This window comes from Corapipo altera, unplaced genomic scaffold (assembly GCF_003945725.1).
Source record: "Corapipo altera isolate COAL_440 unplaced genomic scaffold, ASM394572v1 56, whole genome shotgun sequence".
NCBI classification, from domain to species: Eukaryota; Metazoa; Chordata; class Aves; order Passeriformes; family Pipridae; genus Corapipo; species Corapipo altera.
In genome coordinates this window covers 4805933-4832757 of record NW_020884896.1, presented here as the reverse complement: position 1 = coordinate 4832757, position 26825 = coordinate 4805933, and the positions used below count along the sequence as shown (strand labels likewise).

Genomic DNA, 26825 nt, shown 5'->3' with positions numbered 1-26825 from the left:
GTGCGCGGGAAGCTGTGGGCAGCAGGCGGGCGTGCGGGGCTATTCTCAGAGGGCTGCGGGACTATTCCTGGCCAGTCAATATTGATTCAGCTAGCTCAGGTGCAGCAGCTCAGCCTGACAGCCCCGTATTTAGGGCCCGGCGGGAGGCGAGGTGGGCGGCTGAATCAGGAGCATTGTCCGGGGGAGGAAGAGGGCAGGGAGAGGATGTGAGCTCTGTAATCTGCAGCCAGCGGCTCCCGGGCCTGCTGTGGCTGAGGGTTGGCCAGCACGGAGCATCTGCCCTGGTGATGGAGGGACAGAACCAGAACATGCACAGGCAGCACCTGGTGGGAACAGTAGGGAGTGTGGGGCACAAGTGAGTAGCTGCCACTCCTGGCTCCTGTGGCCTCTGAGCTGCTGGGCACGTGTCTGCTGTACACACACCCTCCCAGAGCTGGGGGACAGAGGACAGTTGGGGCCTCAAGGTAGCAAAGCCGGTCCCAGGCAGCTCCCTGGCTGCTTGCTTCTTCTAAGCACCATGGGAAGGTCTGGGCCAGCCCAGAACTGGGGGATTCTGTACAAACAGCCCTGCAAGCACCTGAGCCTGCATCAATGAGCACAGGAGAGGGTGAGGAGCTGTCTGTCCCAGTTCACTGCTCTGAAATGTGCCAGTCCCCTCTGGCACCTCCGCTGAGGTTGCAGCACCAGCCACAGCCCCTCATGTTGGCATGGTGGGAGCTGCACGAATTGCTCAAAAATCACAGCAAGAGTGCTCATGACAGACCTGGGCCAAGGTTTATTTCCATGGGCACAGGCAGGGGCTGAGTGAGGCTTACCAAGGTCACACAGTGCACGAGTCACTGCAGCCAAGCTGGGTTGTGGTAGGCTGGGAGCAGCCATCTGTTCAAGATAGTAGCAGCTGAGAGCACAAGGGACCCTGCCAGACTGCACCCTCATCTCTCTAGGGATGCTGCCCTGAGGTGTCTGGTAAGCAATTTGGGGATGGACAGGGCTCTGCATGGGATCAACGAGGCTTGCTGCTGCCACAAGCCTGTATTGGTGAAGTCAGTGTCACCACTGTCATCAGAGGCTCCTGAAGTCCTTGAGGGCCACCTGGGCAGCATTGCGTCCTGCTGCTCCCATCACTCCTCCTCCTGCAAGAAAGCAGAAATGGGGAGTGGTAGTGCACCTCTTCCACATGCCCCTGCCTTCCTTCTGCAGCCCCCCAGAAGGGTCCTGGCTCCCAGCTCTGCTCACCAGGGTGGGCTCCACTTCCACACAGGTACAAGCCAGGAATTGGGGACCGGTAGCCAGAGTAAGATGGTGCTGGCCGGGCAAAGTAGAGCTGGTCCAGAGACATCCCTCCATGGAAGATGTTCTGCCAACAGAGCTCTATGTGAGCTGGCTGTGCCTGGGCCAGGACTGTATGCCCACCAGCATTGGCACCGTAGTGATGCTCAGAGGTGACATGCATGGTACCCACTCCACCGGGCAGTCCGAAGATCCTCTCCAGGTCTGGTGGTGTCAGGATATCCCTGCCAATGACGGATGCCTTAAATCCTGGGGCATAGTCTTCAATGCAGTTGAACACTATAGAAAGATGAAGGGACTGGTGGGCAGCTTGGGGGGGACATGGGAGCAAGCCCATGCACAGTTCCAGGGCAGCTCTGCCCATGGGCAGGGACCTGTGCTCCTGGTGTTACTGGAGTCTGTGTGTGCATTACCTACCCCTGTCTGCATATGCATTTCTGGCCTGCTCGTCCCAGGACTGACCATCCGCCAGCACGGATGGGGTGTACTGGGTGAAGAGGGACACAACGTGGCAGCCCTGTGGGGCCAGTCCTGGGTCCAGCGCTGAGGGGATGCAGAGCTCGATCATGGGCCTGAGGGAGCAGTACACCAGCTGGGCAGGCAGAGAGGGACCCAGCCACCCCACACCTCTTTCCCCAGCACCTGTCATGACTGTCCTGTCCCTTCCCCTGTGGAACCAAGGTGTGCCAGTGCAGGCTCCTACCTGTTGGAGGGGTGTCCGTGGGTAGCCTCAGTGAATGCCTGATGCAGGAGGTGGGTGTTCTCGCAGTTGAGGTGTATGGAACACTGGTGGTGGGGCAGGGGCTGGCCGTCACGGGCATTGGGGGCAGCCAGGAAGCTGGGCAGCTGATCCACCGCCACTGGGCATGGGATGGGGAAATGGTGGAAGCAGGGTGCAGCCTCTTATTGAGCCTAGCACTGGTGTTCCTCCAGCAGGGATGGCAGCAGAAGTGTCCTTGAAAGTACCTACCATTGATCTTGGTGACAGGGGAGCGTGTGTCAACCTGCCGGATGCGCTGGACAAAATCCTTCGGCAGCTGCTTCTAGGATGGGATATGCCAGTGCAGAGACTGACTGTGAGGGGCAAGTGTGGATGGGGGGATGCTGATATGCCAAGCCCCCACCAGTCCCATGCACTCCATACCTGAGGAATGAGTTCCAGGAAAGTGATTTGTGGGGAGGCATTGGAGAGCACCAGTTTACTCCTCACCTCTGTACCATCCTGCAGCGCAACACCCTGTGCCCGCCCGTCCCTGCCCAGCAGCACGTGGCACACTGCCTGGGCAGGCAGAGGGGACAAGACTTCACCAAGAGCATCCCTGCTTCCTGCAGGATGGCAAGGCAGCTCCCCTCTACCCGGCACCCCATACCTTCTCAGCAAAGATGTGGGCTCCCCGGGCTGTCGCTGCGTGGGCAATGGCTTGGGACAGGGCTCCCATCCCACCTGCCACGTAGCCCCAGGCTCCCCGCCGTCCCTCTAGCTCACCCATGACATGGTGCAAAAGCACATACCTGTGGTAGCAGGACACTAGTTTAGATGCCGGACGAGGGGATGGGTCTGTCCCCTGCGTGGGCAGAGTGAGGGCGGTGCCACAGCCCCCACAGATGGGACTGTGCCAGCTCATAGGATGCCAACTCAGTTACAGGGAGCACGCACCAGCCAGGACTCAATCTGACCCAGGGTTAGAGGTGTCCAAACAGCAAAGGGATAGGTGGGGGCCACCCAGGAGAGCCATATGGCAGGGATGGCCCCTTGCCCAGTTCCAACCCTTGAGGCACCCTGGCAAGGCTGAACAGGCAGTGAGAGGGAGAGGCAAGGAGTCAGGGCATTGGGTACTGGGGTGCAGCAGAGCCAAGCACAGAGTGTGGCATGGGGGGACAATGCAGCCATGAGCCCCAGGGGGAAGGGACCCTCACCCGCTGCCGGGGGTGTAGGGGCTAGTCATGGCTCCAATCACCGCATCAGTAGCCAGAGTTGCCTTCAGGGGCTCTGACTCAAACCACTGATCCAGGATCTGGCCCAGGAGAAAGAGAGCATGCCAGGCTTGGGGTGCAGAGCTGCCGCAGCACCCTTGCAGGCAGTACCTGAGGCAGTGGGTGGCTCCACATTGCTACCATCAGCACAAACCTTAGAGATGGGAGCTGTGAGCACCTCGTAATAGCGGGGCAGCTGCTGGCCGAGCGTCAGCCCTGGGGGTGGAGAGGTGGTGTGAGAGCTGCATTGCTGTACCAGGGCTGGCTGCTGGTTCCCAGCTGGGTTTGGGGAACCGGCAGTGGGACCAAGGTAGGTAAGCCCACCAGAGCCTGCCAGCCCAGCTGGGGCTCCTGAGGAGGCTCTGCATTGCCCAACCCAGGTGCTGACAGACACCCCTTGCCATCGGGGTTCCCCAGCACCCCAGATGTACCTGCCTGCAGCAGGGGCCACAGGGCTCGCAGGTTTCTGAGCTTCTGCAGCAGGGACCCCTTCCCCAGGGCTGCTGTATCCAGTGGAGGAGAATCCAGCAGTGGGTCAAGGGCCGACACCATGCCCCCCATGAATGCCTCATACTCAGGGTAAGCCTGAAAGGGGACAGAGAGGGAAAAACAAGGACTGCACCATGATAGGTGCACTGGATATCACACCCAGGAGCAACCCTGCTGCTTCAGGGACAGGGCAGCACCTCAACGGCTTTGCTGTGCCAGGTGTGTGCCCCTGCAGTACCTGGGCATCCTTCTGGGAGAACTGAGCAATCTGCTGCTGATTCTGGGCCATGTTGTGTCCCAGCAGGAGGGAGCGAGGAGGGCTCCTGTCCTCCAGCAGTGGGGTGAAGGAGTAGGGGTCCCGTGGGAGCACCCTCAGGCCGTGCCGCTACAAGACAGGGATGTCCCTGCTACAGGACCCACCCTGCAGAGACAGCCTTGCAGCAGGGGCACCCTGCCTGCATGCTGGGAGGTGCTGGCAGACCAGCAAGGGATGGGTGCCAATACCTGCAGCTCCAGCTCGGCATAGATTTGTGGCCGCAGCAGGCTGAGCAGGTACGACGCCCGGGAGAACTTGAACCCTGGAAGATGTGGGGTAGAGGAGGGTGGCCACATCCAGGGCTAGCCAGGGCCAGGGTGACAAGGGGCATGCAGGGGTACCTGGCACAATCTCCTCTGTGACAGCTGCACCGCCCAGCACGTGGCGCTTCTCCAGCACAGCTGTGCGCACCCCTGCCTGCTGCAGGTAGGCAGCCTGTGGGGAGCATGACATCGCACTGCCCATCCCTCCAGCTGGGATGTGTCCCTGTCAGTCTGAGCACCCTTTTGCACAGGGTGCTCCCCCTCACCAGGGAGGGCCCTGTGGGAGCCCCCAGCCCCATGGGCACTGCCACAAAAGCCCTCCCTTGACCACTGCGCAGACCCTTCCCAGTCCCTGGCTGTTTCCCAGGGATAGAGGAGAGGCAGCATGCCATTCTTGGTACTTACTGCCACCAGCCCGTTGTGCCCTGCAAGGAGAGAGGGAGGTGAGCAGAGTCCAGTGTTGGGACAGTCCCACAAGACAGGGCACCCTGCCATGCCTGAGGCATGGGGGAGCCACAGCCACCTGAATAACGGGCTCTGGACACAGGGATACAGGTGACAAGGGGCATCCTCCACTGGCCCTACAGCCCTGGCCCTAACGGTGCAGGGGAGGGGGACAGAAGTGCTCAAGGCAGATGTTCCCTTTGTGCCCTGCATGCTGGGGGGCTGCAATGTGTGCCCAGCTGTGCCAGACCCCTGGGGGTTTGCAACGTGTCCAGCACTGCTGTGGTTCCTGCCTGGCCACTCCCCTGCCACCTGCTGTGGGGGAAGGACAAGTGGGGGTCCCCGCTGGCTCCCCACAGCTCGACACTTGCTCCCTTGCTCCGTTACCTGCCCCGATCACCACCGCGTCGTACTCCCGCTGCAGTCGCTCTGCAGCCCCGGCGTGGGTCAAACGTGCTCCTGACAGCCCCAGGGACAGATGCCAGTCCTGCAGCCATCGGGAAGAGCAGACTGTGCTCAGTCTTGCCTGGATCCTGGTTGCCATTGCCCCACAGTGCCTAGCCATGGCTGCCCTGAGTCCCGCAGCCTGGACTTTGCTTTCCTGGCGGAACTTTTCCCAGGGCTTCCGGGCACGGGGAAGAGATGGGGGGGCCCGGGCAGGGAACGCCTTGAGGCAGGGCCAGCCACTGTGTGCCGGGGCTTGCGGGGACGATAGGCGGGACAGGAGCACATGCCGAGCAGCACTGCCCCTGCTGCTGGCACTGACCCTGGCACAGTTTTGCTGGGGACTTGCAGCAGGGCTGGAGACCATTCCCAGTGCTGAGAAGGTGACAGGGTCAGATCCTGTCTGGGGTTCAGCAGGATGCCAAGTACTCCTCAGACTATACTCCAGGAAGGTGCTGGGCAGGCAGGTGGGGGCCTGAGAGCGTCCCCTCCTCCAGCCCCTGTTCTGTTCCAGGGATGATCCAGAGGCATGTGGCTGGGGTGATGGACCAAGCAGTGCAGGTCAGAGCGAGTTTGCCCCACCTTGAACAGGCAAGCTTCAAGCAGGTGGGGACAGCAGGAAAAGGGGCAGCTTAGGGAAGAGGTTGGCTTTGAATCCAGTGCTATTGCTCAGCAAATTCCTGCCCAGCAGGATGGGGCAAAGGACCTGTCATGATCCAGTGCTCTCAGAAGAACCATCCCCAGCTCCAGAGAGCAGCATGGGAGCAACAAGGGGCAGTGGCTGCCCAACTCCCTTGTGGCTGGCCTCAATCCCAACTGTGCCCGAGGTCTGGACAGGCACTGAGCCCTGATGTGCCTGGGACACACATAAGCTGCCTCAGATTAATTTACTGTTCCCAGAGGAGCTCAGACTTGCGGCTAACCAGTGCCTGGGAGTGTGGGTGTGGGGAAGGGGGTACAGGACAGGATGCACCTCCCCAGAGCCTACCTAACCTCTGAGGGCCCCACACCCCACATTTGGGGATGAGGGGGAAGGGGGATGCACTCCGGACCATTTCTCCACGCACGTTTGGCTACACTATTTTGAGCTCTGGCCAAAGCCAAGCAGCAATGCCAAGCTAACACTATAAATCCTGCTCCGGAAAAGCCCTTTTCAGCAAGATGGTGATGTGCCAACAGCTTCTCAGCCCCACTCTCTGCCTGTCCCCAGAGGCTGCTGGGTGGCAGTGAAAACCCATGGAGAGCAGGGAAGGGGGTAGTGCCAGCCCTGCCAGACTGAAGGATGGGAAGGCTGCCTGTCACTGCCTGCAGACACAGCCCACGACACAGATACTGAGAAAGCAGCCCAGGTTCCCAGAACATCCACACCCGCTTTAATGCCCGAGGTGGCTAGAGGCAGCTCAGAGCAGAGGGATGCGGGATGGCTCCCAGAGGCGCCGGGCCAAGTCGCAGGCCTGCTGGACCACAAGCTCAGAGGGGATGATGCCCAGGTGCACAGTCAGCAGCTCGTAGCACTTCACTACTTCTGCCTGGTGGTTCTTGCTGTAATAACGCAGCAACTTCCTGGGGAGGAGAAGGAAGAGGCCTTGGCAGGTAGAGTGCACACAGGCACCCCCTTTCTAACCATCTTCCCTTTAGAAAGTCCTTTGCAAGGACACAGAAGAACCATGGCACCAGGCTGGGGAGGTGGGCTGGTGCAACCCCAGTGACACCACAGCACCAGTATCACCCTGCAGTGACACCACAGGGCTGGTGACTGCTCACCTGTAGTAGTCCCCTGCCAGCATCCCAATTGGAGCAGAATCATCAGACAGAACCGGTACCTCTATCACCTCTAGCTTGTAGCCCTGGGGAGAAACGACAGCAGAGGGCAGAAACAGGGATGGGACTGCAGAGGAGCCAGAGGTGGCTGTGCCTACAGCCCCTCTCCCTGCCCCAGAAGGTGCTGGGGCAGAGGGGCTCAGCCCCTTCCTGGCCCCACATACCAGCTCATTCTCAAACCAGAGGAAGTAGGAGCAACAGTAGTCGCCATCCTGCAGCATAAGTGTCGTGTAGCCCTTCTGTAGGTATCGCCGGGCCAGTGTGATCAGGGACCAGACCTGGAGGACAAAGGGACACCTGAAGCCTGAGCAGAAAATCCTCCAACTACCACCCCCTCTGGTGGTTCCCATGTCACCTCTATCCCCCATGAGCAGTACCTTTCTCTTGATGAAGTTGGCCAGGGGACCCTTGCCGAGCTCTGAGCTGGACTTCTCTGTCACACTGAGTGATGGTGCCATCATCTGCCCAGCTGTGCGGTCCACATAGATGAAGTGCACCAGGCCAGGAAAGTCCTCTAGGTATGTGGGGTGGGTTAAGGGTGTCCAACAACTTTGGTGCCTTTCCAGGACAGCCCTTGAGCCTCCGGGGAAACTGCCTTCACCCACCACACTCCTCCCCTTGACCCTGGTGCTGGGGGACAGGGTCCCACTCCCACGTCTGCTACCCCCTTGGGGACACCCCCTCTCCAGGCTGTGTTCCCAGCCGCAGAGATGGGTATGACACCATGGTGATATTGCGCCTGCTCTTCACCAGAAGGAAGTCCCGCCAGTCCAGCAGCTTCTCCCTGCCGAGAAGAAGCACGGTGAGAGTCCAGGACCCCCAAGTCCCAGCACAGCTGGGTGTGCAGCAGCCCCTTGGTGATGCTGACCACCCCATGCACTCACCTCATCAGCTTCTGAGCATGGTCCCGCAGCCCCTGGGACAGGCTGTGGCCAGCAGAGGTCAGGAAGAGCTGGCGGTACACAGAGCAGAGCTGCCGCTTCACGCTGGCCACTGCCTGCAGCAGCCTGAGCCAGGAGACACAGAGAATACTGAGTTTGGACACTGGGTCCCCAGCACTGCAGGGACAGCTGTGCTGGCCCGAGCCTGGGAAAGGTGCCTGCCTGCTTTGCAGACTTTTCCTGGCCACCCCCTACTCACTCCAAGGAGCTCCCAGGCTCGCTCCGGGAAAATATCTTGTTCTTGAAGTCCAACCAGGTGTTCTGCAACTGAAAAGACAGGACTGTGTCAGGCTGTGGGGACAGCAGGACAGGGTCCTCATGTTCCCACTCCCACCTGGATGTCCTGTCCACTCAGCTTCTTCACAAACTTGTCCATGCGCTGCCGCAGCTCGGCCAGGAACGGGTAGGAGCGTGCAACTCCCGCCTCTGGCCCCTCTTCCAGCTTCTTCTCCAGCACCAAGAACCCATCCAGCAACTGGTATAAGGTGACAGCCACCTGGGTCATGGGGCCCTACCAGGGAAGGGAGACGTGGGTCAGGAAAGATTCAGTCCAACATCGCCTCCCTGACCTCAGAGGCAGCTCACCTTGGTCAGTAACACGAGGGAGATGCCTGGCCAGAGTGGTAGGCAGTGCATGGTATGTGGCAGCAAGGGGCAGTAACCTTCCCGCAGGCTGGCATCCAAGAAGATCCTTCTGGGGTTTGAAGCTTCAGGCACCAGAGGCCCCAAGGTCTGGAGCAAGTCCTCTGCCATCTGGGGAGAAAGAGAAGATGCTCAGCCCCCTGTGGGTATGAGGCAGCCTGCACCAACCTGGGATGCTCTGTAGGGACATGGCAATGCCCTGAAAGCTGCAACTAGGCATGACAGAACTGAAGGAGCTGAAGGGGCCATGCAACAGAAGATCAGCAGCAAGGGAAGTGCCCAGGAACCCCAAAAGAGCACCAGACAGAAAGACAAAGGTTGCAAATGCCTTGAAGTGAGGCCAATGCTTACTTGCAGTGTGTGAAGTGCTGCAGCATCCATCACAGAAGCGGCCCAGAAAGCCCAGAGGCAGCAGAGGGAGACACTGGACTGCTCTGAGGCAACCCCGATTTCTCTCTGCTGACAGCTCTGGACAGGGAGACTGTAAGCAACGCCTCAGAGAGGGCAGTCAGAGCTGTCACAGTTAGGCACAACATGTGGGACACAGGGTACCCACAGCTGCAGCATAGCAAGAGACGAGTGCCAAGGACCAGAGACCGCAAAGAGCACAAAGAGCATCGGGACAGGCTGTCGAGGTGTGGAGCTGGGAGGCATTGCAGGACTGTGCTCACCTGGACATCTGCAGCTTCTGCCTCCCCAATGCTCAGCATCTCAGCACCCTCTGACCAGCTCTCACTGCCTGCAGGGAACACAAGAGCAGGTCACCCTTCCCACCAGGCCCCTTCACAGCCCCAGAGCCTCTGCAGGGCTGGGGGCAGGGGGCAGGGCTACTGCCTAGCTGGGGACTCACCTGTGCTGTGCCCGCCTGGCGAGGGCTCAGGTGTGTAGTAGACCTCGGGTACAGATTGATCATCTGTGTCCTGCCACTGAGAATGGATGTGTCAGCAATGGGAGCAATGCAGGCAGTCCTTCCAGCATCCCACCCTACAGCTCCTGATCTCATGGCCTCACCTGGTCATCTGAGTCCTTCTCTGCAGCTCCATGGGAGCCAGGGCCACTCACAGGGATGCTCTCACTTCTCTTGGGTCCCTCGGGGAGAACGTTCCCTGCCATGGGCTTCCAAAAAGAGGGAAAAAAAGTTAAGCCTGGCTGCCAAGGCATGCCCCCACAGGAGCACCTTGACCTGCTCTGGACTCCAATTCTGCTCTAGATCACCTGAGAGCTGAGCTCCTCCTCGGCACTCTGGCTGGGGTACAGGTCCTGCACCAGGAGGATGAGGACAAGCAGGTCGGCCGGGCGGATGGAGCTGGCATTGCGGCTGCAGGACAGAGAAGGGAAGGGTCAGCCGGGAGGATAAGTGGTGTCTTTGGGGAGGGCGGTGGGGCCGGGTGTACCTGGAGTAGAAGGCCAGCAGCTTGGTGTGCACCAGAAGGAAGGCATGGCCCACCTCGTCCCCACCACGCTCAGGACTGGCATTGATGTACTGCACCACTTGCCGTTCCAGGAACTCAATGCACTGCTCACACAGCTGAGGGTGGATCAGCCGCTCCACAGCCTGGGGTGCACGTGGGAAGAAGGCTGCTGAGTTCCCCTAGACCCAGCTTCACGCAGCAGGAGCAAGTCTGAGCTTCCACTGCTCCAGGGAGTTGCCTCAAAGTCCCCAGCCTAGAGCCTTTCCTCACATCCTGGGACCCTATGCAGCCTCACACCCCTGGAACGCCCCAAAAGTGAGGGACATCCCAGGGCATTGGTACCTCCACTGCAAAGCTCTGGTCCTCCTCCCGCAGGCGGCTGTAGGTCTCCAGAAGGCCCCGCAGCAGGCTCCATACACGCTCCCGCTGCTCTGAGTCAGCTGGCCGCAACCTGCACCGGTCACAGAGTGTGAAGTGAGAGGCAGCTGTCACCTCCTTGTGTGGGATGGACACCACAAAACCCAGCTGCAGCCCAGCAGGTAGGGGGGCCATGCTGAAAAGCGGCGTCCCAGTCTGGAGACACCCACTCCCACCCCTGGGTGCTGCACGAAGGCACCGCGTGGCAGCCACCCCAGAACCCCGGCGTGCCAGCCCGTGCCGGTGGCCGTGCCCACTCACTCCTTGCGGATGAGGTGTGAGTCGAGCGTGACGAGCCCACAGTGAGCCTCCACCAAGCGCCGCAGCACGAAGAGCGTCCGGCGCAGGTCGTCCTCAGTCTGCGTCCCGTCGCCGTTCACTGCGATGTACAGGCAGTCCCCGAACTGCAACCGGCAGCGCGGTCAGGCGGGGGCCGGCCGGGGGTCCCCGGTCCCCGGTGCCGGTCCTACCGTCTGCAGGACGTGGAGGTGCCGCCCGCCCTCGGTGGCGAAGCAAGTGTAGGTGTCGGCGAGCTTCTCCAGCAGCGCCGCGCAGGAGATGATGAGGGGGGCGAAGAGGGTGTTGAGACTGTCCTCCAGCGCCGGGCCCTGCGCCACACGCTCCCGATCAGCGCCCACGCGCGACCGCGCCCCCCGCGCCCCCTTCCCCGCACCCGTCCCACCCCGTCCCGCCCCACCTGCCCGGCGTGGGGCGACCGCAGCCGGCGGAGGAAGGCGCCATCGGCCCAGTAGAAGAGCAGCTCGGCCGCGGTGCTGGCGACCAGGACACACCGCATGGCCAGCGGCGCTGCGGGCACCGGGGGCTCCGGGACCGCGCGGCCCCACCCGCCCCGCACCGCTTCCTGCTCCGCCGCGCGTGACCGCCGCGCCCACGCGAGCAGCGCCCCCGGTGTCCCGGCGCGGCACTGCAGGGCGGCACCGCTCCCGCCCCGCGGCCGCCCGCTCCCGCCCCGGCTGTGCCCGTCCCGCTCCGGTCTCGGCCCCGGCCCCGGCCTGCAGCGGACAGAAGACGCCGGCGCGGTTGACAGCCCAACTTTATTACATCTCCGGTAGTGCCTGGGCGCGTCGCGGCTGCTCCTGCCCACGACACCGCCTCTCTCCTGGGCAGGACACGCTCTCGACCCCCCTCTCCGCTCCGGGACGTATAATTTAATTATCAACATTTCCCGCCGTGGAGCCCGGGCCCGCCCACTCGGGACGGCCCCCGGCGTCCCCTCCCCCGGCTCGCCCCACCCCGCCCCGCCCCGGCCGGTGCATCCCGCGGCGGGCCAGGCCGGCTGGCGGCATCCTGGCGGCAGTAGAGGGAGCTGCTTCCATGCGCTTGCTGCACCGGAGCACTGCCCGCCTCCGGGGAAGGGGGTCCGGCTGCTGGAAGGGTCACCACCTGGGCAGTGGGACCAGGGGACTCAGGAGTATGCCTGCCCCACGCTATACCGGGGCTCGGCACCCCAGCCTTCCACGCAGCCAGTGGGCGCTAAGTACCGGGTGCTTCTTGCAGCTCACGGGATGGCTGGCAGCAGGCCCTGCAAACTGGCTGTTGCACTGCTCTGGCAGAACGGTGGTCAGGGCACGTGGAGCTCTGTGGTCACAGGGCAGGAGTGGGTGCCAAGGCAGAGGACATCCAGGGTGTGAGGATGAGGGCATGTGTGGTGCCACCCAGCATGGCCCTGTGGCGGGGCTGCGTGGGCTGCCAAGGAGGCAGCGTGACCTGGGCAGTGTGCGGGTGCAGGAGCGGGGCTGGCAAGTCTGTTCTGGGCCGCGGGCTATCGGTACCGACAAGCCAGCGCATTCACATTCTTCACCACATAGAAGCTCATGGTCAGCGGGGGGATGACCAGGGTGCGGCCGGCCCGCAGAGGGCGAGGCTTCAACTCAGGGAGGGTCCCGTCGTCCACCATGGCCAGTGGCTGCCCGTTGAGCTGGACCAACCTGTGGGACGAAGAGAGGGTCAGGGCAGTGGCATTCAGGATGGGGCAGTCGTGGCAACCCCAGCCACCGGCATCACGCTTACTTGGAGTGGAGCCCATCCTTGCCATAGGGCTGCAGCAGGTACTGGTGGACGATCTTATCCCGCAGCGTCCCTGCCAGCTTTATTTTCTTCCGGGAGCGATGCAGGTTGATGATGTAAAGGGTGATGGACCCCCGAACGTAGTTGTGGCTGCAAAAGGGAAAATGGGAGGTGAGGGCTGCATTGCCATGTGCCCTGGGACCATTGCCTCCAAGGGGGTTGGGGATCTCTGCAAGAACTGGCCTCATGCAGCCATCCGGATGTAACCATCCCAGTTGCCCCTCCACAGGCAGATGCCACCTTTCCATCACAAAGCTTGGCTCTGCCATGACAGCTTTCAACCCCCGCTCCTCAGCCAAGGGTGACAAAACTTAAGAGGGTGCTACAGTGGTGTTCAGAGCAGGGGTGGTGGTCCCAGGACAGCCCCCCCAAACTTGCAAGGAGGAGGCTGAGAACGGAGAGGAACTCTGTATGTGAGTGCTGTCTGCCCCCGCCACCCCAGGCACCCAACTGACGGGTCCAGACACTGCTCCTCTGTCCCTTCCTAATCAGGCAGCCCCAAACAAAGGCTATAAAGCACTTTGCACCTGTCAGTTACTGGACAAGGTTTCCTACCGAGTTGGAGGCATGTTGAAAGCATCTGGACTGTGTAAAGAAACAGTCTCTCCTCCTCCACAATAGCAACTTGTGTCCGCGGAGGAGGTGGCCGCCCCCCCGGCTCGCTGGGGTGCTTTCAAAGACCTTATCAGCGAAACAATAACCAGGCCAGGCTACCCGGCAGCGCGGCCCGGCGGGTAACCCGACCGACGGGGGGCCCCTCGTGTGTAATCCACTCCCTTGATCTCTGCTGCCCGGCCTGCCCGGCGGCCACTTCACCGCTCCCGGACGGCCCCGTTCCCAGGCAAGGGCTTGCCACGACTTTCATCGGAGGCATCGCCATTCCTGTGCTCCTTCACTTTGACAGCAGCCAGAGCACCACCCAGGTGAATACCCTGGGAAGCCAAGCTGCCTTGCCAGGCTCCTGCCCCAGCGTGTCCTTGTCGGTCTCCATCTCCTGGGGGTACTGCTTATCCCACCCTGTAGCCCACAGTCTCCCTTGCTCCGCTTACTTGTGGTAGCTGGTGCAGTGGGCATAAATCCGCAGCTTGTCGCGAATGACCCTGCCGGGGCGGGGTTTCCTCTGCAGACCGGCCACGTGGATCGCCAGCACCTTGGGACCAATGAGGCGCTTGTAGAGCAGGGACAGCCAGTAATCCTGGGGGGCAGAGGGGACAGTCAGCAGCACAACAGTCCCCCAACTCACAGAGTGAGCTGGCAGGAGAGGCTGGCTTCCCTGCTTGCAGCCTAGTAAAATTTCGGCTGTTGGGGTGAAAATGTTGTGTGCCAGATGTCTGCCTTGGGATGAGCTTTTTTTGTGCAGTCCAAGCCATAATGGCATCACTGTTTCCAGGAAAGAGATTAAGAGAGGAATACATGGATACCCTCTAAAGAAGCTCAGCTTTTGGCTGTGTTGCAGAGCATGGGGAGCAGCATGAGTGCCCTCGCACATTCCCATGGACCCACATACAGCCATGCTGTGGACCTGTGCACCAGCTCCAGCTGATGCAGGCAGGAGGGTGATGAGAGTGATGTCTCTGCAGCAGGCTCTTCGCCCACTCTCTACACAGAGCTGGAGCATGCCAGGTTTTCATCTCTGTTTGTGGCACACTGGCTTTTGGGACTGCTGAGGGTGCTCGGCTTCCCAGAGGTATTTTTCCCGTTTTAAAGCCTCTCATGGAGCATAGGGAAGCCAAGCACTCAAGAAATAGGAAATGTTCAGACCCTACACACATGTGTAAATGATGCAGCCTTAATTACGTCACCACATACTACTTTTTCCCACAGGGCATGGCCTTGCTCGGCACACAGGATGGACCCCAAGCCCTGGGGAGGGAGGTGAGGCTGTGTGGTGATGGAGGCTGCTGCCGGCAGGGCCCCCCACTCATCCGCTGCAGAGGCTGGGAGGTGTGTGATAAATGAAGCAGGGTTGTGGGAAGGGAAAGGGCAGGCTCAGGCGCTCCCCTGTTGTTCTGCAGGATGGGGCTCTGGCCCCACTGCTGATCCAGGCACACCAGGTGATGCTGAGGAGATGGAGCCTCTCCCGCTGCTTCTCTGGGTGCTGCCTGTGAGTGCTGAGGCACTATCACACACATGAGCACTTTGGATAAACCCCCTCTGTCCTAGAGGGACCATATATACCAGGGCAATTGGGATGATCCCAATTGGGATGATCCCTGTTGGAAATGTCGAACACCCAGCAGCAATAGTCACAGTGGCTCCAGGAGCAGCTCTGCCCATCGGTATCTGACCTCACTGCACAGTGAGGAGGAAGGGAGCATTGGACAAGCACCCTGTGGCTCTGCACGCTGCCTGGGGAAGTCAAGGAAAGCCCTGTGTGGCCTGAATAGTGCCAGGAAGGGGCCTGCCACCCCAGAGGAGCATGTGGAGGGGGAAATGGGGTCTCCAGGGCCCCAGGATGCAGGGCAGAACAGGCAGGTGGAAGTGCAGATCCCTCATATAGGTACAGTTATCCATCCTCTGGGTGGAGAACCCTCACACAGCCCCTGATTAACAGGCATTTTAGGTGAAGAGGGCAGCAGATAAAACTGAGCAGTGGGGTAGCAGTGACCAGCACCAGGCAAAAACCCACCGTCCAGATCGGACTGCCAGCCCCATCCTCTCTCCAGCCCAGCTCAGCAAAAGCTAATCTGTTCCATCAGTGCTTGGCTGGCCTGGCAAAGGAAGATCCAAGCATACCTCCCACTTTCTGTGTAAGGTTTTGCCACAATGCTTGAAGAAAAGCCACCTTCTGCTCTCCTCTTGCTGCTCTCAGTCAAAACCATGGGTCTTTGTGCTACACCAGCCTGGTAACTGCTTCCTCTACAAACTCTGGGCCCTGAAGTAGATGCGAGGTTGAAGGGAGAGGCTTGTGTAGCCTGAGGAGGCTCAGCCACAAGGCCATAGCTCCTGGGGAGGATGAGCTGCTGTTGCTCAGTGCCGCATATATGTGCTGTCCATAAGGCACGTGCCACTGTCCTGACCCTGCTGGCTGGTGGGGCTGCTCTGCAGCCTGGGAATGTCCCTGCCTGCACCAAGCTGCAGGGGCTCTGCCAGCCTTCCCCTGCTGTAGGAATCTGTGCTGGCCTATGCTGCCCAGGCTCATGGCAGACAGGAGAAACAGTGCCCGGGACACTGCCGGCTCTCTGGTGAGACACCCTGATTAGTCGGCATCATTAGATGAGTAATTACTTAAATTTACAGCTAGACCAAAGGTGAGCACAGGCTGCAGTGTTTAGTCCCATGGTCATGAGTGAAAAATAAATTAGTTGGTGTCCCGACCTACTTGTCAGCTCAGGTTCTCAGGTCATTCTAGCAGCCCCCTCAGCATTTCCACTGACGAGATGCTGCTTTCACCCACAGGTTATGGGAGTGACAGAGGCCAGATGCTTGGTGTCTGCCCTCAGGATTTCCCTATGGATCTCGAGCTGTTCTGCAGGGGGCTCTTGATGGTTTTGTCACCACGGGTAACTGGCACAGCAGCTCTAGCCTCCATGTGAGCACCTGTCCCTCTGGGCTGTGTGGTCCCCAGTGGTTTGCTGCTTCGACATCAGCATCCCTCCACTCTCAAGGCTCAGCAGCAGCAAAGTTTGTAATGTGGGGGTACGGGGAGTTGCCCAGCCCCATAACCTGCCCCAGTTGTTGCCAAATCTCACATCTTAGCACACACTTATCCCAAGTGTGCTCTGACAAACCCTGCAGAGCTGGGGGTGTTGAGCCCTAGGCTCCTGCCTTGGTGGCTCATGGGCAGGGCCGCACCATTCAGTGTCTCCTGGGCTGGGCACAAGGACAAATGCTTGTCTCTCTGGAAAGTGCTGGCTATGTTTTGTGAGCTTCTGGTCCAACTAAGAATACACAGCTTTTCTGAGAAAAAATGCTGTGAGATGGGTAAGGCAGTCATCAGTGATGCAGAGTGAGCTGTTCTGCAAAGTGTGAGATGATCACAGCTGAGCATGCAGCATTTTGGCACAGGCAATGCTCCAGTGTGGTGCAGGGACCATCCTGTCCTTCCACCATCTGCAAGAGGTGAGGGGAGAGCAGTGATTTTATCTTGCCTTGCTGGCAAGACCAGCTCCAAAGTCTCAGTTTCAAGAAGGATGTGAAAATACCAAAGAGAGTTCAAAGGAGGGTGAGAAAAATGACCCGGGCCTGAAAAAGGAGTCATCAGCACTGGTCTCGAGGCACTTGAACTCTTCAGATTACTGCAGGGAAGCACTGAAGACAGCTGCATCTTTTTGCGTCATCAGAAGTCCTCTTGTGTTGGGGGCCAAAACCACATTACTTGCAATAAATTACCAGGACCTGGTGACACCAAGCACTTGGATGATAAATTACACACACATCTACCATGATGGAAACAAACCTGCTGGGTGAAGGCACTTCCCCCATCTTGGCTGGTGCTCCAGGGCTGCTCCTTCCACTGGCCATGAATGAACTCCAGTCAATATCACATCAGGGCTGCTGGGCACCTGCAGCTACTTGCTCCTGTTCAAATGGTGACCAGCTTGGGAAACAGTTGCTCTTGAAACCCAGCTTGGCTGCAAACAGGGTGATTTTTCTGCTTATCAGTGACCTCTTCCTGGGCTCCTGACAGCAGCTGGCACCCACTCCTATGTGGCAAACACTGTGCAAGCAAGTTCCCCAGGCTGGCAGCACCCACATATGCCTTGCAAAGACACGTGCCTGCCTTCCAGTGTGGAGTCAGACATCCTGTCAGAGGCAGCCCAGGCAATGCCCAGGGAAATGAGTGGCTCCCGTGCAACTGCAGAAAGGATTTGTCTTTGGGAGTGCTCCCATTATGAGGGCTGAGCCAGCAATACAGCTGTAGTGGTAGAGGAGGAATAGCAGACAGGAAGCTGGTTTGCTATTAGTCCCATGGGAATCAAGGGAGCTTTCTTGCTTTAATTACTTTGCAGACCCATTAAGCAGTGCTGCAGGTGAGGAGCACCTGAAGGCAGAGCCCTCCTGTGCCCCAAGAGGTCTCCCGTCCTGCCCCTCCTGATTCATGGGCAGGAGGGGCGCTTGTCTCAAGTGAGCTCTTAAGTACAGAGCTCAGACCAGCCTCATCTTCTGAGCCCCATGGGGCCAGTGAAGACCTACAAGCTTTCCACTAGACAGGGAAAGTCCAGAGGCTCCCACTTTATCTCTTTGCACATTTTACTTAATTGCAGGAGCTTTTGGAGACTTCAGCTTTTGGAAACAAGGCTGATTAGGCAGACCCTTAGGCAGAGCTATTAACCAGACCCTCCCACCTCCAGAGCCATCAGGAGGACTGGAGGAGCGTATTCCCACTCTCTCCTAGAGGCAGCAAAGCAGCTTTACAGCCCACCTGAGTTTGTTCAGCTCTGCGCTCATCACGTGTGAGAAGGTGTTTCCATAATCAGAAAACCAGAGTAACAGAGTCGTGGCCCTTCAATCCGCTGGGGGCTGTAACTAGCAAAGGCAGCTGAACTTCAAAGGAGCAGGTTGTGACCCTGTGGTGTACGGCCTCCTTTGGCTGGGGCTGTCGGTGCATGGCTGTATCTCCCCAAGTCATCAGCAGCATCAGCTGGCTGCTGCTCACCCTATTCCTCTTCCTCTTGCTTCTTCCATCTTCTGAAGCTGCCCAAGCTCTTCCTCTGTGCCTTGGGCACACTCCAGTTTCAACAGCCTGTGACAGATTGCTCCATTCCCGCACCTTCACCTCCATTTTTCCACAGTCCAAGCAACTGGAAATAAGGGCTGGCTGGTCTGAACATCACAGGAGAGAGCTTTGTTCTTTTATCACTCTGTTGAGCCCAGTGTCTTGCTTTTGGCAAAAGCATCTTCCAGAAAATGGTAACTGTGGTTGTGAGGATTTGGAGAGATGGAGAAGCTGCCACTTCCCAGGGAGTCTGTTTCAGTGGTTAAACATCCGCATTATTAATAATCCCACTCCTTATTTTCGGCTTGAATTTGTCTGGCTTCAGCTTCCAACCAGTGGTTCTTGTTCTCTCTTTTTCCAGTACATTAAAGAGAACCTCAGCATCCAAATCTTTCTCCCTGTGGAGTTCCCTACATCCTGTTCGAGCCATAGCAAGTTGCTCCTTCAGCATGGCTGGACTAATGCTGCTTTTAACATTATCCCTGAGTTTTATGTGCTTCTTGGACTGTGAGAGTTCGAGGTTTTCTCACCCAAACCCTGTGCAAGGTCCTGTGACAAGCAGAGGAGGACAGAGCCTCACCCCAAAGGGAACATTTGCTGAAGTCAAAATCATCAGCTTCAGACACGGATGCTCCCCTCACGAGGGATAGGCAGTGATGCTTTTAGCTCCAATTTGCGGGTTGCCATGGTTAGTGCAATCTACTGCCCAAAACGACCAGCTCAGTGACATGTAGGCACTTTGTGTTCAAGCAAGAGCCACAGGGTGCTGAGCTCTTGCCTTGACTTCAGCTCCTGCTTTGCAATAAGTTCCGAAGCACAGCATGCGGGGACAGACAGCAGAGTCCCTCTCATCCAAAATAACCTGGTAATGTATGTGCAGTCATGCGCTTAGAAAGCAGAGTTCTCAGCCACTGGTGCCAGCAGCACTGCAATCTCTGTCTTTGGGTTGAGTATTAGCCCTTCATCCCACAGCCACCATGGTCTCCTGGATCTGTGCCAGCAGCTTAACCTGCCAAGGCTCAGAAAGCACCACATCTTTCCAGCCTTCAAGCCACTGCACCCTTCGCTCAGCTCCTCTCCCTTGTCTCTTTCTCTTCTGCTCTTCTTCTCCATCCCGGAGGAAGACCAAACACCAACATTAACACAAAATTCCTGCTATAGGAGCAGCAGCTACAGGAATCACTGCCAGGCACCAGTGGCACTGAGGGGACAGCCTACCCAGGCATTGGGAAAGTGGCAAGTGGAAGTGGCCCCTGCCTACTGCCCTTCACAAGCTGGCCCTAGTCAGTGGTCTCTGCCTTCCTGGGGAGCTGAGCAGATGGAGGAACAGATAAACCTCTCCTTTGTCATCACCTCTTCCTAATAGGGTTCAGGCAACGGAGGCTACAGGGAGTGGAGCTGCCGGATCAGAAAGCTTGAAAACCAAACACAGCTTTTCTGCTTCCTGTTCTTCCAGAACACCAACCTCTCCTGAGAAGGGTCTTGCTCTCTCACCTCCTGCACAGCCCTGGCAGAGCCCTGGCTCTGTCACCAAGGTGGGCAGGTCTGTCACTGGCATAGTGCTTCTGGGAGATTGTGAGCAGTGGCTGTGTCCACCCTCCCAAGACCAAGCCACTGCTGCTGGTCCCAGATGGAGTTTGTCTCTGCTCCACCCTCCAGTGCAGGAGGAGCAACCCAGCTCCAGGTTTGCACACGTCTTGCAGCTCCAGTGGGTGGGTGCCAGAGCTGCTAGCTGCAGCACAACTTTGATGCATTTGAGAGTCCAAGCATATGAACTTCAGAGACCTTTTTTTTGGTGCACTAAGAGGGAAAGGTGCCTTAACCAAATGTGACAGCGAGCAAGAGTTTAGGTGCTTTAAATCTGTCTCCTTGTTCACAGATAAAATGATCCTCAGAGCTAACTTGGAACTCCTGGAAGGATGAATGCAATGAGAGTGCAGAAAGCAGACAATGCCTCAGTCCTTGAGACACGGTAGAAAGGACAAGGCAGTGGAGGGGATGCCCTGCTTTAGGCACTTGTGCCAAGGCTGGCTGGGAGATTTCTGCAGGGCACCATTTCCACTCTGCCCTTCAGCGGACCATGTTTCAGCTTGACTTCTCGTGCCTTTCCCCCATGCACACCTGAACTGCCCGGGATTTGATCCCTCCCTCTCACGGTCAGAGCGAAAATCCTGTACCAACAGCTCCTGCCAGTCCTCGCCTCTCCCACCCCTTCCCTGTCTGTAGGCGTCGCTCCCACCAGAGCTAGTGCTCCAGCGTGCAGGGCAGATGGGGGTGCCATACACCCGCGCAGCAGATTTATGATCATCAGGAACAGTTTCTATGTGTGTGCGAGCTCCATTGAACCTGCTCTCTCTCCCTACCCTCTGTCACTCCCATACTTGGGACCATGCCTCTGCCTGCATGACCCATGGCACGCTGCAGTCTGACCCGACCACCCTCTCCTAGATGGTGACCTGAAGCTGAGGGTCCCTCGGAGAGGAACAGCAGCCACAGCTCTGCTCTGGCAGCTCAGACGGCTGTGTGTGCACAGCGCGGTGACTCAGTGCTGGATGTGCAGATGGGCTGGGGCAGCAGTAGAGCTGAATTCCCCTGGCCCCCCGGGGTGGGTATGGGCACAGGTGGGCAAGGACCCTGCCCCCACAGCCCTGGCCTGGTTGGGGCCCCTCTGGTGCAGCACAGGGGTGGGAGAGGCACCGTTCGGGGAGACGGTTGGGACCTCCAGCTGCAATTAGCAGCGCCTCTTGCCAAGCCAGCTCAGCTAATGAGCGCACCAGGGAGTGTGTACGTGCAGTAGGCGGGAGCATGGCTGGGGGACCCGCTCCCACTCTCCTGGCACCTCACTGGATGGCCCCTTGCCTTTGTGCACCCAGAGACTGGGAGGCCCAACTCATGCCCTGATGCTTGGGACATGTTGGGCAAGCACCGTTGGTACCAAATTGCCAGCTGCAGCCCAAGCACACAGCTCACACCACGGCTCTGCCCCAGGGACCTCAAGAAATTCTATGGATGGTTGCAGCCTGGTACTCAGCTTATTCACACCAAGGCTTTTGCGAAAGCTCCATGGGGAAGGATACAAATCACTAAGGACAGACGCAGTATGAGCTCAGGGTCCCCCCTCCTCCAGGACAGACAGTAATATTCTTTCCCACTGAGTTCCCATCAGTGCCTTTGGGCAAAGCCAAAGGAGGTGAAAAATCACCTGCAGCGTCCAAGCATCTGATCACAGCACCATTGGGCACAGACCTTCACACTGCTGTGATACTTTCTCAAGGACGCCATCAATTCACAGGCAATATCATATTGTCTTCCACCACCACAGCTGAGCAGGCAGCCCCTGCCATCGCTTCACCCTGTGATCCCTCTGGGACTTTCTCATGCTGCATATGAACTTTATATGCAGAAAAGAAATTTTAGTGTCTACCTTAGTATCTTACTGTCCAGAGTCTTTAGGGGAAGGTCCAAGAGGACCCACAGTTATCAGGAAGTGAAAGTCTGGTTTTCAGCTTTGGCTTTTCAATGGGGCTTTTGTTCCTCAAGCCCTACTTAGAAATATGCTCAAGTTTTTTCTCTGCATAGGTAAAACCTTATAGCATTGTACCTTAAGGGAGCAGAAATCACCACCAAGGATGGATAAAAAAAGAGGTGAGTACCATGTGGAAGAGCACTGAAAAAGGTCTTTAACATTCTGTAACAATCTGAAGAGAAATTTTATGCCTGTCTGGGGTGAAATAAATGTATGGCATCCCTCTGGACTGTTTCAGAAAGATATTAAGGAAAGAGAGATAGAATGTGTAAGCTGCATGTCTGAAATGATCCTAGAGCTACCAAATGCCAGATCAGCATTTCAGAGGCACTGCCCTGTGAAGAGCAAATATTGGTGCTGTTCCTGCCCTCTTTCCCTCCACTCCTCAGTCCCTCACATGTACAGGTGGGTTTAAGTGCAGACAGACAGACTGATGTACCTGTGAAAGGCTTATTTGAAGGGCTTCTCAAGCACGAGCCCTTACTATTATACGACTGACTGCCCCAATCACTCAGGAAGAAAAAGCACTCCAACCATACATGAAAATGTTGTTTCAAAAATAACAAGACAGTAAAACACTTGAGCTCAGAGAGAGGGTGAATGGGCAATTCTGGCAGCCAGGATGGGCATTCAAGCTGCTCTTCCATGGGTGAAGGACCTGGATGGGGGGCACAAAGGCCATGCCCCTTGCAAAATGCCCCAAAAGCCATAAGTCCCTGCTTAGCTCATGAGTCAGTGTGTGGAAAGCCCAGCAGAGATGTGAGCATCTTCCTAATTTCACTGGGAAGCTGCAGGGCCCCTTGGCCACACTTCTGTCACCTGAGACCATTTTCGGGGAGTCAGGCTACATTGCACTTGCAAGCCACCACAGTGCAAAGCCTGGGGTAGACCTACTTAAACCTCTGCTTTCAAGGTTTCACTGCAACCCTGCCCACAAGCAGCTATTCCCAGGTGCTCTTGCATTTCCCACTGAAACGAACAGAGATTGGAAGTTTATTTTCAAGCTAAGGAAAGGCTAACCCTCAAAAAGCACAGAGCAAATCCCATCAGGCTACCCGTGTTTACTGCCTGGTGCCTATGCCCAGAGAGCAGACATGCTCCTTACCCACCTGACGAGCTGGCAACCCTCGCTAGCTCACAGCATAGTCCGCAACAGCTACTGCCACTCTGCTATACATAGAGCGATGTGGTGATCTGCCCACTCCTTCCCCTGCACATAAAAAATCCACTCAGAGCTTCCTCTCCCATGGGAGAGGAAGAAAGAAACAGGGTGATTTAGAAGCCAAGGCTCCCACTGTGCTGTTCACCAAGTGATCCCTGTTATTTGCATTTCCTGATTCCCCAACACGACACCTTCGCCACACGTTATGAGCTTTCTAATGCCGTCCACTGTAACACGCCCTAACAGAGATGGTACTGACGTGGATCCAAGGGATCCAGCTGAAGGACAGGAAGGAGGGCTCATGTAGCACCAGCACAGTGCTTGTATGGTGACAGACTACAAATCACTCGGGTTTTTATGAGAGGCTCTTTAAGATAGGAATGAAGGGCTGTGTCTGCATAGCTGCACTGTCCCTGGACCATGCAGGAAACTCTCTCTGGACCATGCAGCTAGCTGGTACTTTACTGCTGTAAAAGGCTCAGCTTCAGCTCATCATCCTGAAACATGCCACCCTTTTATCTAACAAGCAGGCATCAGCAGTGGCAGGGGAGGAGAAGGAGGTGCAAAGACTGCTATGGGGAGCCCAGCCCTGGCTCCCAGTTCCCTGAGGAGCTGCCAGCTGGAGCTGTGATTGATGCTGCGGCGGTGCAGCCCTTCTCTCAGCAGGCAGCTGCCTCACGCCCAGCCGACGTGCGGAAACCTCTTTGTCATGGCAGCTAATGAGCAGATTGTATTTCACAGTGCCGCGGCCCCGCGCAGGTACAGCCAGCGGCTTTCATCTCCCTGATAGCTCCCACGGGAAAAGAGCAGCCACTGTCCTGCGGAGCAGGTCACGGCTCGGTCCCGTTGGGCTTTGTGGAGTTCACAGCTTTTAAACCCTTCGTTGGTTTGCACCTGCCCGTGGCTCTTTTATAGCACAGGAATGGAGGGAAAGGTTTGGGGAAGTACCACTACAGTTTGTGCAGGAATACAGTGGTGGTATGTGGGATCAGCACTGAAGGAGCATGGGAGAGTGAGGAAACAATCATGATGGAGATTGACATCTAACTTATTGGGAGACTTATCTTTAAAACAACAGCAAAATCCAGTTTAAAGACTTTTATTGTGTTTAACAGCCTGGGGTTTATTCCTTTAACTCCTTCCCTGGCTTTAATCCTGTTCCTAACTGCATGCCTGCTCCAGTCACTCTGGGGCCACTGCCCACTGTGCTGGCAGAGCTGGCCATGGGCCACCCTCTGACCTGCTGTGCTGGGAGAGCCACAGCCACCCGCTGCCCTTGTCCACACAGCAGGCAGGTGTTGACCTCCACTCGGGAGCAATCCAGGGGGACCCTGAAGCCTTGGGGAAGGGGGAGATGTGGTTTGGCCAGGGAAATTGACTCTTCAGAAGAAACCCATCAAGTGCTTGCTGCAGGCTCATATTCATCTCAAACAAAGCTCAAAGTCCCCAAGACTTCCCCCAGCCCAGGCCCCCAGATCTGGCAGGCATACTTGCTGGCAGGTTGCATGTGCGAGCAGACCTAGGTGCTCCACGAGATACCCAGAGCAGCACAGGCAGGGGACCATGCTCTCCTGCTCACTGGTTTGCTCTCCAGAGCCAACCACCATGCCATGCTGGGAGGGTTAGCAGAGACCTTGTATCTCATCAACACCTCCTGTGTCCACCCCAATGCTCAGGGACGCTGTCACACGGATGCCATTTTCATCGGTCAAGTAGGTAGAGCTGACTGAAACACAGCTCCCTCAGCCTCTGCTCCCCTGCAGCCACCCACCAAGATCCAAGCACAGCATCAAAGGCAAGTTCAGACCGCCAGAATTGTGCATCTCTCCAACAGGGATCCCTAGCCTGCCAGCAGCACCTGCTGGGTCATGGACCCATAAATCCCTTAAAGTGCAGATGCAGAGCACCCAGCTGCTCTGCCAGGCACTATGCTTACAAGGCAGCATATTTACTAGCCCCAATGGGAAAAGGAAACCTGCTACTTTTAACAGGGTTTTTCATTATCAGCACCATGTGTTCTGGGAGTTCCCTTCTGCCCAGGTGCTTCTGAAGAGTGAGGGATATTGTGTGGCACTGGTGAGGACCGCTGCTCACTGTCAAGCCTTTCACCTTTGTTTCTAGAGATCTGAAATCGAGTGCTGAGGCTCTAGCCTGGCTTCCCCCAGGCCAGCTCAACACTAGAGATCTGATTGTGTGCCCCATGCTATGTGTGATGGTCCTGCCATATATGTCCCTCCAAATCCACAGCCTGCACTGGCCCCCCTCAGCGGCACCCGCCTCCCTCCTGTGCTACCAACCCTGGACACTAGATGAAGTTTCAGAGGTATCGCTCTCCCATCTGCCACCAACTTGTTACACTTGACATGAACTAATGTCTTCTATTAACACTGCAAGAAACATATATGGAAAATTCATTTTCCAGCAGAGTTCAGAGAGGCCACAAGGAGAGAATCCCCCCAGATGTGCAAGGAGAAGCCAGTGCCAGCACAATGCCCCTGGGCAGACCTACCGGCAAGGGGTTGAAGTTCTGGTCCACCAGGTGGTTGTGGCCATGGTCGAGGAAGGAATGCCGCACCACCACGTCGATGCCCTGGCTGGCCAGCAAACCCAGTGTATTCAGCCACCTGGGGACAGAGTGAACAGAGTCAGGGCACCATGGAGGGACCACCATGGAGGGATGACCTGGCCCCAGTGGCACAGCCACTCTCATGCATCTGACCTGATGTTTGCTCCAGCACCTGAGCTGAAGCCTTCAGATGGTTTTGTGAGTTGAGTATTAACCAGCTCCCACTATCCCGGTCCCAGAAAACCTACATGCCTCTCCCCCCACTGCAGCCACCTCTGCCTCAACTGTGCTCAGCTTGCGTGTCCCAACACCGCTCTTGAGCCCCTGCATGCATCCCAATGTCTCATCCCTGTGCCCAGAGCCCAGGGTGTTCCCACAGCCTGCCAGCACTCTGCACCTGCTGTCTGAGGAGGGCAGACTGGACCTTTGCACCAGCCTGTCTTCTCACACCCCCTGGGACAGGTCTCCAACCCTTACAGCCCTGATATTCCAGGCATGTCCCTGTGCTTCCCTGCAAAGCCTGGATAATTTTCCTCCATCTTTTTTGATCATGGCCAGTGCTGAAGATCCGAACTGAGGCTTTGCAGTAGTATGTCCAGGCCATGGGACTGTGCCAGTAGACAAGTCCCAGGAGCCAGGAATGGTTGTATCTTTAAAGGAGAGAAAACAGTTTCCAGATCTGAGCCCTGACATTCCCCCTGAGCCCTCTCCCTGGGCAGGTGCCCTGGGGGTGAATGCATGCAAAGATGAGTGGCTGCAGCCTGAATCGAAAACACAGAGCAGGAGCAGATCCAGGCAATCCCAAGCTGCTGGGTGAGGCAAGCCTCCTGGGATGCCAGCCCTGGGATGCCACAGCTGACATTCTTGGATCACACCTCTTTTCCATGCCTGTGTCCTGTAGGCATGGTACCAGTGTGGGATTTAGTGTACTTCACTTCTTATTCTGCTTCTCTGAGTATGCCAGAGGCTGGGTCACCTACAGGAAAGCAGGGCTGAGGAGGGGTAATAGGGATACAATGGAGAAAATAACAATACCCAGGCTGCCAGGGACTACTAAGGGGGGTACAGGTGGGCATGGAGCTTGCCCTCTGTCAGCTGCAGTGGCTTTGCAGCACCTGAGCCTGGTGCTGCAGCCCCATCAGAGTGGGGGTGGCAGTGCCCTGGTGCTGGCAAGCCAGCGTCACTCACAGGAACCCGGCCGCATAGGAATCGGAGAGGTTGTTCATGCCTCCAGATGAGGTTGCGCCAACACCTTCCAGCCAGATCTTCTTCCCTGGCGTGTACGTGTTCACTACCTGCACAGGAGACAAAAGAAACCAAAGTTATTCTGGTGCACTTGTGATTTAAAGCCAAGGCATACATTTCCTGTCC

At 57.5% G+C, this 26825-nt stretch overlaps 3 protein-coding genes across 14 annotated transcripts in view; all 3 read right to left on the bottom strand.

Moving 5' to 3' along the window:
- Positions 1 to 759: 759 nt before the first annotated feature.
- Positions 760 to 5377, bottom strand: PYROXD2 (pyridine nucleotide-disulphide oxidoreductase domain 2). 7 transcript variants are annotated; one of them, XM_027648055.1, is made up of 16 exons: positions 5164 to 5377; positions 4738 to 4757; positions 4411 to 4504; positions 4258 to 4331; positions 3992 to 4138; positions 3696 to 3849; positions 3419 to 3543; positions 3208 to 3305; positions 2661 to 2802; positions 2435 to 2569; positions 2261 to 2333; positions 1994 to 2150; positions 1708 to 1862; positions 1463 to 1569; positions 1237 to 1357; positions 760 to 1133 (listed from the first exon to the last, which is right to left on the bottom strand). In XM_027648055.1, exons 1-16 carry the CDS (start codon positions 5339 to 5341, stop codon positions 1063 to 1065), a joined length of 1851 nt encoding a protein of 616 aa, XP_027503856.1. In that variant the 5' UTR covers positions 5342 to 5377; the 3' UTR covers positions 760 to 1062. The 7 variants fall into 7 exon arrangements, with proteins under 7 accessions (XP_027503856.1, XP_027503857.1, XP_027503858.1 ...); XM_027648056.1 differs by having other exon boundaries at positions 2435 to 2512; XM_027648057.1 differs by having other exon boundaries at positions 3419 to 3480.
- A 1199-nt stretch (positions 5378 to 6576) lies between these two features.
- Positions 6577 to 11270, bottom strand: HPS1 (HPS1, biogenesis of lysosomal organelles complex 3 subunit 1). 6 transcript variants are annotated; one of them, XM_027648256.1, is made up of 18 exons: positions 11151 to 11270; positions 10924 to 11061; positions 10715 to 10857; positions 10379 to 10487; positions 10019 to 10179; positions 9840 to 9942; positions 9636 to 9740; positions 9475 to 9550; positions 9296 to 9363; positions 8568 to 8735; positions 8317 to 8493; positions 8182 to 8249; positions 7926 to 8048; positions 7760 to 7825; positions 7419 to 7563; positions 7206 to 7319; positions 6985 to 7067; positions 6577 to 6783 (listed from the first exon to the last, which is right to left on the bottom strand). In XM_027648256.1, the coding sequence occupies exons 1-18, from the start codon at positions 11247 to 11249 to the stop codon at positions 6621 to 6623; spliced, it is 2109 nt and encodes a 702-aa protein (XP_027504057.1). In that variant the 5' UTR covers positions 11250 to 11270; the 3' UTR covers positions 6577 to 6620. The 6 variants fall into 6 exon arrangements, 5 of the variants coding, with proteins under 5 accessions (XP_027504057.1, XP_027504058.1, XP_027504061.1 ...); XM_027648257.1 differs by having other exon boundaries at positions 7419 to 7559; positions 8645 to 8735; XR_003528461.1 differs by having other exon boundaries at positions 6584 to 6783; positions 8645 to 8735.
- A 491-nt stretch (positions 11271 to 11761) lies between these two features.
- The window catches only part of HPSE2 (heparanase 2 (inactive)), a 110095-nt gene continuing 95031 nt past the window's right edge, over positions 11762 to 26825 (bottom strand). Inside the window, exons 7-11 of the mRNA XM_027648261.1 lie at positions 26643 to 26749; positions 25398 to 25512; positions 13591 to 13736; positions 12485 to 12631; positions 11762 to 12402 (exon numbers count right to left, since the gene is read on the bottom strand). Of these exons, the coding sequence (XP_027504062.1) occupies positions 12237 to 12402; positions 12485 to 12631; positions 13591 to 13736; positions 25398 to 25512; positions 26643 to 26749 (681 nt within the window). The 3' untranslated portion in view covers positions 11762 to 12236. The remainder of the gene's footprint in view (positions 12403 to 12484; positions 12632 to 13590; positions 13737 to 25397; positions 25513 to 26642; positions 26750 to 26825) is intronic.